Consider the following 14,549-nt stretch of genomic DNA (forward strand, 5'->3'; position numbering starts at 1 on the left):
ATAGTTTTTTTTTTTGTGTCGATACCATTTTGAATTAATCAGACCAAACGTTTTAATTGAAAAACGTCCATTTAAACACTAATTATTATACAATGTAAATTACGGTAAGTAAACATTTTGTTTGAGAAAAATTATTCCCTAGCCAACGGTAAAGGTGTAAAAGATTTTACAAAAATTTTTTTGTAAAAAAATGTAAGACCATTTAATGGTCTTATCACGTTTTAATAAGAACATTAAACCAAGTTCTTATTAGCAATGCAAAAGATAATACTGTACCGATTATTTAATATTTTATGCAACTAACGTCCAGTCCATGACAAGGGAAATAAAACCATCTAATATAATCTGGTGCCAGTTGATTCGTCACACTTTCACTTTCTATTAAGAATTCAGACTTTATGCATCAGCGAGCCCTATTTAAACAGTTGATTGTGTACAGGAATCGATTTGCCACGTTGACGTTCCGCCACGAACTGTATTCAATAGACTGTGAATTGTGAAATCTCAAGCTGAAACGAACAAATAATAAGTTGGAATGGAATGTTTTCAAACAATATTTAAAAGATTTCTCTTAGTTAAATTTTTGTACTACAATTGTTAACACATAGTAAAGTATATTCAATTTGTAAATTATATTCAAGTAGGAATTCTTAGTAGGACTTTTGTTAAAATAGAGGAGTTAATATTTTTAGAGAAGTTTAAAACTTGTGTAATAATGTACTTTCTTCGATATTAATAAGTAGTTAATAATATATAAATGTTTATTTTTTTATTTTTGATATTCTATTGTATATAAAGTTATTATATTCAAAACTAGAAATACACTCATTCTTCTGCCAAAAAGTAGCATTTTTCTGTGTATCATTTTTTTAGAATGACTATAATAGTGAATGGTTATGGATCGAATGTAATATATGTATATTTATAGTGAGTGAGTATAGTTTCTTATCAGAGAAAGCAGCCGATAAAAGCTATGAACGAATTACTGATGTAGCTATTAAAATTATGCAGAAACTCATGAAATAATTGGAAAAGACTAAGAGCGTAAATCTTAATTTGATAGGATGGTCAAAACTTGTATATTGCTGGTCTTATTGAATCAAATTTCATAAAGCAATGAAACAAAAGGTCAGGAAATAATTACTAAAATTTACACTGTTATTCATGGAAGTACAAAGTACGATTCTATCGAGATGGTACTTAAATGGAACAAAAGAAAGTACTTCGGTATTACTCGGAGGCCAATATTTTTGGAAAAGTTTTTCTTACCGAGGATCTAAAAACTACATTATGAGAAAGAACAGACTTTATTTGAGTTACTGTGAAAATTACATGTCATTATGACGATCGGTTCTTTTATTTTGCCTCCCAAAAGAAAGCGATGTTGGAGATCTCGACGAAAAGGGGTGTGTGTCCCTATCTACAACTTGATATTAGGCTCTATAAGTAGGTAATAAATCCGGTATGTATATAATATAAAAAGTTAAAGAGCGCTCACGTAATCTAAACTTGAATGTAGGTACTATCTTGAGGGGTGTTTTTCTTCTTTTTTCAGAAGTTCCGGTTGAAGGCGCCACCGAAGCCCGCACTGATGGTCAGGGGCATTTACGATCGGTATTTTTCGGACCTCAGATCACGCTCCAGATCGTATGACGTAATCTGACGTGGATAATAGATAGAAAATCACATTACTACTACATAATTCTGAAAACATAATTTACCCGAATATCATAATAATATTATGAAGTTGTATATTAATATGCACAAAGAATTGTTTTTCGACTTTACTTAGTTTGCTGCTGAAAAAGCACTATCTTAACACAGTTGTTTAATTTTTTTTCAAATAGAATATAATTTTGTTTTCAGTTATCTTCTATCTGACACGTGCGGTAAGTGAAGGAGATTAAAGCCCAAAATATGTGTTAAATTAAGTTTAAAAACTTTTCCTAACCTTGAAAGCATTCAAAATTTCCTACAAAAACTAAAAACACTTCAAACTGAACTAAAGGTGCATCAACCCATTTATGATAAAAAAATTTGCTTGTTGTGTTCTAAAATGAAATAATAATGAAATGTGTTTAAAACTCGCCATGCTGTCATTACTATCATTTATCAGAAAGACTTGTCAATGCCCAATATTTCAATGTTGTGTTCTATAAGAAACAGCTAACCGTTAAATTATTCAATATCGCTGTAAAATATTTGTTAAATTAAGTTTAAAAAACTTTTCCTAACCTTGAAAGCATTCAAAACTTCCTACAAAAACTAAAAACACTTCAAACTGAACTAAAGGTGCATCAACCCATGTATGATAAAAAAATTTGCTTGTTGTGTTCTAAAATGAAAATGTGTTTAAAACTCGCCATGCTGTCATTACTATCATTTATCAGAAAGACTTGTCAATGCCCAATATGTCAATGTTGTGTTCTATATAAAAAACAGCTAACCGTTAAATTATTCAGTATCGCTGTAATGAGTACAGAATTTAAAGGTATGTTTTTGCCATTACCAAACAATCACAAAGGTTCTAATGAATTTACCACCAACCCTGACCTATGGCAAGCTTGGGCAACCAACCCAGCTTGGGCAAGCTTCATCACTCCGGTTTAGCATTCTGCCCAAAAGGTCGACATTTGCACATACTTTTTGATTCATGTGGTAGGAGACATCAAAACAAACTATACTCATCTACCTGCTCTGTGGTTTTCATGAAGCTAAAAGACTAAGCTCCATCAATATAACGTTCCAAAATAGAGGAAGTAAAATGGCAAGAGATCCGCTAAGGAAAGGAAAAGAGTCAGGAATTTGAGGAAATCAGCGCTAGGTGTATATCCAGGAGCTGACTCTAACTGAGAATATAGTGCAGTCTGATGGCTAGTCGGAGAAGAAGCTCCACCAAATGACACTTAGCAATGTCCCAAAAACAGAAGTTTAGCCAAACTGCTACCCAAACAGACAAAACAGGGAACACAGGGAATAAATTCAAGGGGGATTTGAAGCGGTACAAAACTAGTTTCCCCTCAAATTACCCAGAAATGAGCTTCAGAGGGAGGGAAGCCTCGGAGCTAAGGGGACGTATCTTCGATGAGTTATTCGTAATAAAGGATTTGCGCCTACAGTTCAGATATTTCACAAATAGAGGAGCTTAGGCGCTGATGTGTGGCAATGATGAATCCAGGGGCTGGCTGCGATGCCTGGCTCATATGCTTAAGGTCGACGGTGTTGAGAGGGTGAGATAGTCTGCAAGTCTTATAATATCAACCAGGATCTTACTCTGGGTCGACGGTCATCCAGCCGGGAAGATTACTGACAGGAAGAGATCTAAGGTAGCCTGGCGGAGTTCAGAACTGGCTTCATGAAGAGTGTCGGAATTATATTCTAAAGGCAAATAATCTGAGGTATTTCGGCGACCTATCACGAGGTGTTGGTATTGCAAACCGTACCACAGCCAAAAGAACATCCTGGAAGAAATTCTGCACTGATATGAACAGTGTGTGGGATTGTACAAGGATGCAGAAATTAATAACTAAATACTTTGCTTCGTCATTTACTAGTATTCAAGGACGGTGTAAGATAGAGTACTGGATCTAAGTATTCGCTTTCCGAATGGTATCATCTTTGTCGAGGATCAACCACTTAGTTGTTTGAGCGAGCCAGTCGTTTACAATAGAATTAGGCGCACTCGGTGGTATTCTTTGGAAGGAATGAGTGGACGATTAATTCGTACAGCTTTTATAAATTGCCTGGAGGGACGGGGTCTTGCCGCCTGCTTATAGCAGGTTTTGGATCTTCTCTTTTTCCGATTTAGGGGTTTAGGCCATCTGCAGTGCTTTAACTTTAAAAGGGAAGTCATAATCATCTGGAGAAATCTCAGAATATGTACTCTTTCCTAACTTGTTGCTCCAGAGCATATATTGCATATGGGTCCCAAATGAACCCATCCCAAAACTCTATGGATTAAAAATCAATATATTACCATTATTAAAGGAAGTCATGGTAATTAGGAGAAAATCATATATCTGGATACGGTTTTATTGTTGTTCCATGACAACTTACATGCTGATTCTATAAGAGAACATAACTTGGAAATGTGTCATATACGACAGCAAACGCTGCACTAAGTGGAAGGTGAACTGGAGCTAAATTCAACATTCACATACTAATAGTGCATTTAAATTTCTAGTTACAATATTTTACTAGTAAGGTATGAAAGGACAAAAGAAACTAAACAAAATAATCGTAACTTTTCGTCACATACCAACAGCATTTCAGATTGGACGTGGATTGCCCACATTTAAAAAATACATTTTCTTTTCCCTAAACATCTCAATGAAAACTATAACTTATGAAAAGACATAATATAACCAGCAAGCAAATATAATTAGACATAATATAAATCTATTACATGAATAGATTTATTGAACGTGTTAAGGATTTTTAGAAATATCTTGTTTGATTTGTAGCAGACTGTAGGCTCACAAAGTGCTGATGGCTGCAACTCACAGAAGGCGACGTGACCTCGGTCTTCGAGAGACATTAATGTCCCCGATTAGTTGGGTAACTAGGTTGGCTTCCGGATATATAAGAGATGCTGCGCCGAGCTGTAGTTACAGCCCTGTTAAGTACCATATAGCGCCCTGAGGATATACCAGTGAAAGCTACCTAAAGGTACCCTATACTACAGAAGGTGGCAACACGAAGACAAGAAATGAAACAAAAGAAGAATCTATGCAAACTGTGGGAAGAATGAAATGACAACGTTGGCTTAAGGGATTGACTAAGAACGCTTCAAGCTTATAGTAAAGGGTGGTGGCGGAATCCCTCGGGGGAACCCCAACAATCTGTGTACCAATCTGTAAGGCTTTCCAAAATATTTTAGTCGGATACTAAATTTAACAACCTTTAGTATTAAGTCTATGAATTTAGTATGAATGTGAAAGATCGAGTCACATTACTTCAGGATAGCTCAAGTATGTTTTTGATTATTTGAACATGTCAATGGCCAGACCTGTGTATTCGAAATCAAGTACCTGGATTAAAAAAAAAACAACTATTCAGCTATCAGGAAGAACACTAATAGCTTAACTGAAAAGCAAGATGAATCCATTTACAATTATAATTTATTACGAATGTCTAAATAAATTATATATTTTATATAGTGCCATATGGGTTTTTTGAACAAGCTATCGTAACGGCGTTGTAATCTGTACAGTTGTCTGTTACTGTATTTTTTTGATGTGTAAACTTCAATCTAGTATGTCTGCGGTATACGGTGATAAGTAAATACAGTATAAAAATTAACTATAACCTAATTTTCTTGTGAGATAATATACGTATATATTATGTATTTCTAGTGCAATTAGTGGCCTAAAACTACTTAACATTAAAAATGGGTATGTAAGTTAAAACATTTTCTGTGTAACCTAAAAGGTTATATTGGATAGTTTCATGATGCTCCTTATCTTATTCTTCCAACTCTAAACGAGATTTTTGGTTTTAATTAGTAGATGCACAGTTCAAACTAATTCTAATTTCGAAAAGAAGATTATTTGATGTGTGCAGTTTGTAATTATAAATCAAATATGTTACAGTAGGGTGTAGGCCATTAGCCTACATGGTTTAGTTAAATGTTATGGATTCCTATTTTTTTATAGAAAATGGTCATGTTTTGTTTATTTGTAACATTATGGAACAATAGTCTTTTAGTGGTTAGTTCTGGTATAAGTGCATGTGTAGCCCTAATGCAACCCACATGTGTGTGTAATCATAAATCATTTGCTAGTTAGTCATAACTAATTTTAAGAATAAATATTGCAATATATATTATCCTGTACTGAAAGAGAGCTTCCAGTAATAATTAAATAAACAATTATTGTAAAAGAAAATTATTAATCAGACCATTATTAATAGGTTTCCCCAATTCTTGTATGTATAATATTTTATGGTATATAGAATGTAGTATTTCATATTTTAATAATTCTAATTACAAAAAAGTAAATCAAATATGATATCGCACTTGTATAGATTATTCAGCTCTTAACTGAGGAAATTCAGAAAAGAAATATGTTATAAGAAATTACAGTGTACATTACTGTAGTTAAAAGTCAGATTTTTTCAATTATATTCGAAATTGTTGGTATTATCTGGAGGCCAAACAGTTTCTCTTATCGGGGACCTAAAAAACTGCATTATTAAAAATAACGGACTTTATTGGACTTACTATGAAAATTACATGTCATTATGATGATCAGTTCTTGTTTTCTCCCCCACAAAAGGAGGCGATGTCAGCAAGAAGGATGCCAGCCTTTCTCCATCTACTATTTGTTATTTTGCTACACACACACACATATGTATTATAAATATAAAAAGTTAAAGTTGACATTTTCGCGCTCTCACTGGCGCCACCAAAGCCCGCACTGATGGGCAGGGGCATTTCCTATCCATAATTTCCCAACCTTAGATCATGTTCCTGATCGTCCAACGTGATCTGACGTCAAAAAGTTAGACAATTTGGAACTTGATCATGTGACCAAACGTAAAGGTTATCTGTAACTTTGATACTATTAGTAATATATTTATGATAACCTAATCTTAACCTACTTATACCATGTAATAACGAGAAGTAAATAGGGACAGAGTGGCCTACTTCTCGCTAACTTCCATTTGGGAGGCAGAAAACAAGATCTGGTCGTCATATAGTTATGCAATTTTCACAGTTGGTCAAATAAAGTCTGTTCCTTTTAATAATGTAGTTTTTTAGGTCCCTGGTGAGAAACATTGTGACAATCCTTGGATGTTCCATATAAATTCAATCTAAGCAATTGAATAATTAGCAACTCATGATCATGAAGTAGATCTGAAAGCTTGTAAATAGACTAGTTACACCAGTGTGCTAAATTTTCTTATATCTTTAATAACTTAGATCACTAAATAGATTCACCAAGGCCTATGGCTTGGTTCAAGGCTTTTTCTGAACTCAGACATATTTGTTACATCTTTGATATAATAGTAATTAAGCAAGGCAATTCTTGCAATTCAAAACTCTGTCCTGAGAGCCATCTACATGACCCTATTCCATCCAAAGTGGACTGGACTGATACCACTACTTTTGGATGCTGGGATAACCAAACATTCCTCTAGATGCCATTTCAGGGCATAAGCCTAGTTTCATATGTTCTGTAAAAACAGGGCCTCAACTTGAAGATATAGAACCACAGCCCTAAGGACTGGGCAACCCTATTGGTTTTGATTGAAACTAAGATGTTAGGGTGTCATCTCTTGGGAAGCACACACGAGGTTTACCATAATGTATTACATCATTCCTCTCAATTATACTCATATTAGAAATTTATCCTACTACCTTATAATCACTTAGAAAAGTTACTTCCTCAATTCCTGTATGTCCAAATTATTTCCCCCCCAAAAAAGAGTTATCTAACAAACCTCTATTTTTTGTGATATTTTGCATTAATAGTATAATTAAAAATTGAATTGTCAATTACTTGTAATCTAAATTGCTAGTTATTTACTTTTTTTCTAAGGTTACACATGTGTACTTTTTTGTGAATAAAAATATGGAATTCACAGGAAATATTACATATATTGATTTGAAGCATTTCCCCCTACTTGACATTTTTATATATTTTTGGAAAGTAGGTATAAAAACAAATACTTTGGTGCAAACCCATTGTCTGTTTTTTAAATTTTTGACATACTTCAGATCAAAATTAAAATTGAACCTATGTAAACAAGTATAAACTCAGATTAAACTCTGAAAAAATAAAATATTGCTGCCAAAAGTGTCAAAATAATTTTGATAAAATTCCTCTTGCTTGATTAGTTTTTGCTCATTTAATTATCTTAGAAGGCCGCAAAAAATTGATTTACTGTGAGAATGTAAACATTGATATGTTCCTCAAAATAACAAAAATATATGTGTGTTTATGTATATAGTTAAACAACTAAATTTGTTTAAGACTCACAATATTTATAAAATTCATTAGATGATTTTGCCAAATCAAAATACGTTTAATCTTAGGACATAAGCAAGTGAGGCAAAGAAAGAAGACTTTTTTCTTAAAATAGAAATATAATAATGTATCCAAAACTAATATTTTTATTGTTGTTTTAGGTGGACTGTTGAGTTACTTCAAGTCTCTTATCGGGAACCGTGAGATGAGAATTCTGATCCTGGGCCTGGATGGAGCAGGAAAAACAACAATTCTGTACAGACTTCAAGTTGGCGAGGTGGTCACTACTATTCCTACAATAGGATTCAATGTCGAACAAGTCACGTACAAAAATTTAAAATTTCAAGTGTGGGATTTAGGTGGACAAACAAGCATAAGGTGAATTTCATATTGATTTATTGTTTAAATTGTTTCGATAGAAATTTTAATTTAGTTTATTATAAATGTACATTAAAGTAAATGTATAGTGACAATACAGAAATTAATTTACAAATGTCATGTTATAAAAACATTCAAATTTTAGAGTAATCTTAAGAAAGATAAACTTTACACCACAACGGAAAGGAGTTTCATGTTCTTAAATAGAAATTATCCTTACTTTGACTATATATATATATTTGTCTTGTGGATTTTGCCTAAGCAGTTTCAGGCTTGATATTCGAAAAACAGGCAAAGAATATATATTTATTTCTAGCTGTGAAATTGAATGAAGTATTTATTGCAATACGTGATTATGTGATACTGATGTAGTTTTTCATAAATTATGTGCAGTGTTTTATTCCTTTTCAGAAATTTTAGTTGTACTTTCAATTACTACTACTTGTTGTTATTAGCATTAAATAATTACGATTCCATACCTAGTGTTATATTTAGAAGTCTAAATATTATACTAGAGTAGGCTATCTTGGTGTTGTGTTTACTTAAATATGTTCTTGGATCTTAGGATATTATTACAGTATCACTTAATAATTCTTTCCTTAGTCTTTTATGAAATATTGGCAATCCTAAATAGGTTTAAATGGGTTCTTTAGAAGTTTTTAAACAAGTAAAGCGAACTTATGTCCAAAATTACAAAATTATTTATTTTAAAAATATTGTGTGTAAGAAACATTAGTAAAACTAGGAGTAACAGTTAAGTTATAATTGGTGATACCCATGCTATGTCACACAAATTTTTAAAAAAACCTAATTTTTACATTGGTTTACGCAAAATAAAAAATACCTACAGTTTTTACTTTCAGGTTTCTCCTGGTATTTTGAGCTTAATATAATGCCTAACCAGAATTTATAATCAAAACATATGTAGTAATCCAAATCATTTCATACTCCACAAAATTTAAGTGGAATGGATTTAAGAACTGTAGGTCAGCATTTTCAAAATATTGTGAGTTTATTTATACCTGTGTGCCTTGTGTTTATTTCTGAATCAAATTTTATATGTTTCTTTTTACTTTTTACTGTGGCAATTTGAATTTTTTTTTTCTCCACATGAAAGTGTTTTTCAGTAGCCTGACCTAATACTCATCTTTTAAATGGTATCTTAGCACATCATAAATATTCTAACTATTGAAATTATGAGACATGTTTCTCCATGTAAATATGGTTCTGATACATAAAAAACAGTAAACTTTCGTAACAATCTTTTTTTATATGAATGACTTCACCTTTACCTATCTACTTTTGTACACAATTGCCACTAGTATTAAGCCATTTATCGTATAGAACAACAAGCAACATGATCGTTTTGCCTATATACCTGTCATCATTGCACTGATCTCCAAGATGCTTTTCACTTGCACATTATTTAGTCACTAGGTGCTAGATCAGGGCTGTGTAGAAGATGACCACTTTGTTTCAAGACTATACAATGAGATTTTGTGTCTGATTTTAGACAGACATTGTCATGCAGCTAAATAATCTCTTTACTCAACATGCTTGTCTTTTGGTACCCATCATGAGCACAATTAATTTTCAATAGTTTAATATTTCAGTAACAATGACATAGAAGATGCTTTTTGAAACTGAAAAATCCCCTCTAATAACAAAGAAATCGTGAAGTGGTGTCTGTTAAATTTTACTTTCTGCCCCAAATTGTAGTGATCACTTAAGATTACCCTCTCCCGTTCCTCATCATGATCAGCCATCTTTATAGTTTTTACCTATTCACATACTACTCTCGCATAATTTTTTGTCTGAACACTTCACATATCTGAAATTAATATCAACTGCTTTCATGTCTTTAGCATTTAGAAAACAATTAACAGCACATATTTCACAGTTGCTCGATTCTTAGTTGGGGATGCATGCGCAGAGCACCAACAGTAGTGCTGTAATGGCTGAATTTCAAACGGTACTTTCTGTAAAAAATATGTATATCATTATATTTAGGTTGTTACAGACACTGCTTGTATCTAAACCATCTTAAATTCTCTTATTTTACATTTGAATATTAAACATTGACATTTGTGTAGGCCATACTGGAGATGCTACTACTCTAACACAGATGCAATTATTTATGTAGTGGATTCTGCTGACAAGGATCGGATAGGAATTTCAAAAGATGAACTACTTTACATGTTAAGGGTAAGTCTAGCATATTATATATCTTATTTTTTTAATGAAGATAATATTTGTGAAGTGCAAATTGAGCTGTGTGCCTCTAGTGTGGATAGAATAGTGTAAATTCTTTTAACCGTTTTTGTGTCTGCATGTATATAATATTTGAAAAATTAGCTAATTGGTCCAGATGTAAGATTATTGCTTAGCTAGACATTTGGTGATTCATTTTTATATAAGACAACAACTTTTCTTGTTGGCTATCATTAAAATTTTATGCTTAGCTATTTTTGAAGCAGAGGGATTCTATTAAATTATTTTTTTATGTTTTTAATGTTCTTATAGCACTATTTCTACAACTTTGTTTAATTTCCTGAAGACAGTTTTAAAACCGAAATATAGAAATTGTTTAATAATATCTTCTTATTTATTATGTTTAAGATCAAAATAATATACATATATACTCAGATTTTCTTTCTTTCTTCTTTTATTCAAGTTATTGTTAAAATTAACAATCAAATATGGTTTTTTAATATTACAGTCATAAAAGTGTGTTTTTTCTTATCAAAGAATTTCAGATTTTTTGTCACGTATTTTTTTATATTGAATAAAGGCAAAAACAACATACCTTTGAGAAGTTCCAAAGCTAAACCACTGCACACACACTTACACATTCACACCCCTCAAAGACTTAAACAAAGAACTCAAAAACATTGAACAAATATTACATCATGTAATGTGCAATTATACATCTACAGTTTTTATTTTAAAGTAATTAAAAGGATAACATGATTTCAGACATTTGCTATCACTGTGTGTCTCAAGGATAGAACACACTGTTTTAATAATTGGAATCTATCCTCTTCTTCAAAAGTAAAAAGGCATTTCTTGACTTTGGCGAGCCCATCGCTATATATTTATTTTTGCATGCTTAATCCTATGTATTCTGTAAGCTTTTTCACAACAGTAAATGAGGATAAGTTGAATCCTCATGTCTTTTGAAATCAACCATTGTCAACAATAAATTTTGAATATAATATAATTGTTGCACAATGGCCCTCAATCACAGAGCTGGTAAAAAATAAAACCAGTATATTTTTACTGTCACTGAACTGTAGGAGTGCACGTGCCACTACTGTTCTGCACAAGTTCTATTACTGATAGTAAGAAATGTCCTATTACTGATAGTCTGAGTGTCCTATCACTGGCGCATGGACTAAAATGGACACTGATGATGTGAAATATCCACTGGCTGTTAAAAATTGTTAAAAAACATGGAAAACTAATGATTTCAGTCTTTTCTGCAGTACGTTCTATAAAAATCCCTAATATTAATCTTAATGGCAATAAATACGAGGGTAATTCGGAAAGTAAGGTCCGATTCGCGTTAACCAGGCAAACAGTAAGCGAGCAGGGAAATGCGCATGCGCCCTGACTCCCGATATGCATTGCGCGCAGAACGACGCCATTTGCAGTGAAATCGCTGTAGTCTGCTGTTGTCTGTGCCTTTTTAAAATGTTTAAAACTATTGAACGTCCCGCCGACTGTGAAATACGGTCTGTGATACGGTTTTTGACAGCAAGGAACGTTTCAGCAGCGGATATTCATCGACAGATAAGTGAAGTGTACTGTCCAAATGCAATGAGTGACAGCAAAGTGCGGAAGTGGGTGAGAGGTTTTAAAGATGGACGGGAAAATGTCCATGACGAACCACGATCTGGTCGGCCGTCAGTGATCACAGAAGATTTGGTGAAAGCCGTCGATGGAAAAATTCGTGAAGATCGGCGATTCACTGTTTCTTCATCAGCAATAGAATTTCCAAACGAGAACACGTTGTTAAAAATTGATTCTGAAATTTTGGATTTTCGCAAATTGTGCTCAAGTTGGGTTCCCAGGCTGCTTACTGAGGAACACAAAAAAAGAAGAATGGGTATTGTTCTTGAATTTTTGATCCAATATCATCAGAAAGAGGATAACCTTTTAGACCACATTGTGATGGGTGACGAGACATGGGTTTCCCACATAACCCCAGAAACGAAACGCCAGTCAATGGAGTGGCGTCACTCGACGTCACCGGTTTAAAGTGGTTAACAAGACTGGTTATCGTCGCAGGCGGCTGACTTCTATGACACCGGCATTCAAAAACTTGTAGATCGTTATGACAAGTGTTTACACAAAAGTGGAAATTATGTAGAACAATAGTGATTGATGTCAGGAATCAAATAAAACAAGTTTTTTGAAAAAATATGGTGTGGGTTTTTTTAAAATAAAAAAAACGGACCTTACTTTCCGAATTACCCTCGTATATATATATATATATATTTTGTATAGGAGTTTACATCTACAAAACACAAATGTAATGTAGTTCCTTTAAATTGGATCCATGTAAGCAGTGAAAGTCCATTTTCTATTCATATGTAATAAATGAGTTACCAAATATTTCCTTAATTTTGATGTAATTTTTCTTCTTCACATTATTTGTTCTTATGTAGTATTTTGTGATTTGTCATAAAAATTTAAAAGTGGCAAAGAGTAAAAATGTATCAATTTTTAACCATTAAGTTAGACTTAATGACAACTAGACTTATGAAAATTTGAATAAAAAATTGGTAGTCAGCCTTTAAAAAAAGCAAAATGAAATCAACATTTTCTTAAAGTTTAGTCCACATTTTCAAACACTTTGTATTAATATTTTGAAAAATTACTCAAGGTGTTTTATGCTCTAACGGGAAGAATCGTTACACATTTTACCTTTTTTTTAAGGAGACCTAAATACCTCATTTTCTCCACGATAATTGGTTAACAATATCTATGAGGTATTACCTCCATAAATAAGCCAACTTTATCTGATTTGCTGGTTGTTTGTTATGAGTCAACAGAATCTTTCAAATGTTATCTAATTGTTTGCTGTCAGATAAAAGTGGAGATCTATTTCCAGAATTTTAGTTCAATTCCTGTACCCTTAACGGTTTTCGTGTGAAAGACCTATAGCATACTAAATATTAATTGTGTGTACTCAAAGCATATAAATAAGTTATCAGGCTTAAAGCTAGTAATGCAATACTTTCTATTTATAAACAAGTTTTGTATCAAATATAACAGGTTACTGAGTTTGTTATGTGATAGCAAAGTGTTTTTTTATTGCTATTAACTCTTTTAGATGTTAAAATCCAAACCTCTATATGGTACCAGCTGAAATCCCTAAAATGTTTTCGAGAATGAGTATACTTGATGCATGAATTTTAATTACAGAATTGATTGACATCATTAATTAATTTAATACTATTAAGAACAATTGTAAATAAACTTGGTGAAATGCCTTTTCTGGAGGTCAAAATTTTTGTCTATGAAAAATTTAATTAAGGAGTGAAATTAGTAGTTCCGAAGCCAGTTCTTTAGGTAGTGAAACACATGCTGCATACCATTTGTGATGGGTAGGCAGTAGTTGGCTGCTTGTTTGGTACTGTAAGTTTTCATGGAACTCCCTGATGTCACACATAATCAGATAGGCTGGTTTAACAATTGTTCCATTTTTAGATATTTTAATTCAGGCTTTTCCAGGAGGAAGAGCTGCAAGGGGCCATCCTAGTGGTGTTGGCCAACAAACAAGACATGGAGGGCTGTATGAGTGTGGCTGAGGTGCATCAGGCCCTGGGTCTAGATGCCCTCAAGAACAGAACATTCCAGATCTTCAAAACTTCGGCAGTGAAAGGTGAAGGGCTTGACTCAGCTATGGACTGGTTAACAAACGCTATCCAGAACAAAAAGTGAACTGCCTAAATGACGTTTTTTGTCACTAGAAGAGACGGGCTTGTTTGTGATAAGGGATTGTACACAACTTGAGTGTTAGTGAGTGGTTTGTACAATTAAACAGACTATAATTAATTATGTAAGATATCATATATTTCATTTAATATTATTCAACTGTTCATAATAATAAAAATATTATTACTAATTGTGTTTTATGTAATTAATTTCCATTTATTTTCTATTTATTAACATAACTGGAGCCATCTTCTTATT

General features: G+C 32.8%; 1 protein-coding gene across 1 annotated transcript; it reads left to right on the plus strand.

The window, feature by feature from the left end:
- The first annotated feature begins 5,224 nt into the window (after positions 1–5,224).
- On the plus strand, positions 5,225–14,481 carry LOC124362619 (ADP-ribosylation factor-like protein 1). Its single transcript, XM_046817279.1, has 4 exons — positions 5,225–5,393; positions 8,132–8,348; positions 10,442–10,553; positions 14,088–14,481. Exons 1-4 carry the CDS (start codon positions 5,390–5,392, stop codon positions 14,295–14,297), a joined length of 543 nt encoding a protein of 180 aa, XP_046673235.1. The 5' UTR covers positions 5,225–5,389; the 3' UTR covers positions 14,298–14,481.
- Positions 14,482–14,549: the final 68 nt, after the last annotated feature.

Source organism: Homalodisca vitripennis, chromosome 5, assembly GCF_021130785.1.
Source record: "Homalodisca vitripennis isolate AUS2020 chromosome 5, UT_GWSS_2.1, whole genome shotgun sequence".
Lineage (NCBI taxonomy): Eukaryota > Metazoa > Arthropoda > Insecta > Hemiptera > Cicadellidae > Homalodisca > Homalodisca vitripennis.

Coding starts and splice junctions, on each gene's coding strand:
- LOC124362619 (XM_046817279.1), top strand. Junction 8,349..10,441: donor GGTGGACAAACAAGCATAAG/GTGAATTTCATA, acceptor ACATTTGTGTAG/GCCATACTGGAGATGCTACT. Junction 10,554..14,087: donor AACTACTTTACATGTTAAGG/GTAAGTCTAGCA, acceptor AGGCTTTTCCAG/GAGGAAGAGCTGCAAGGGGC.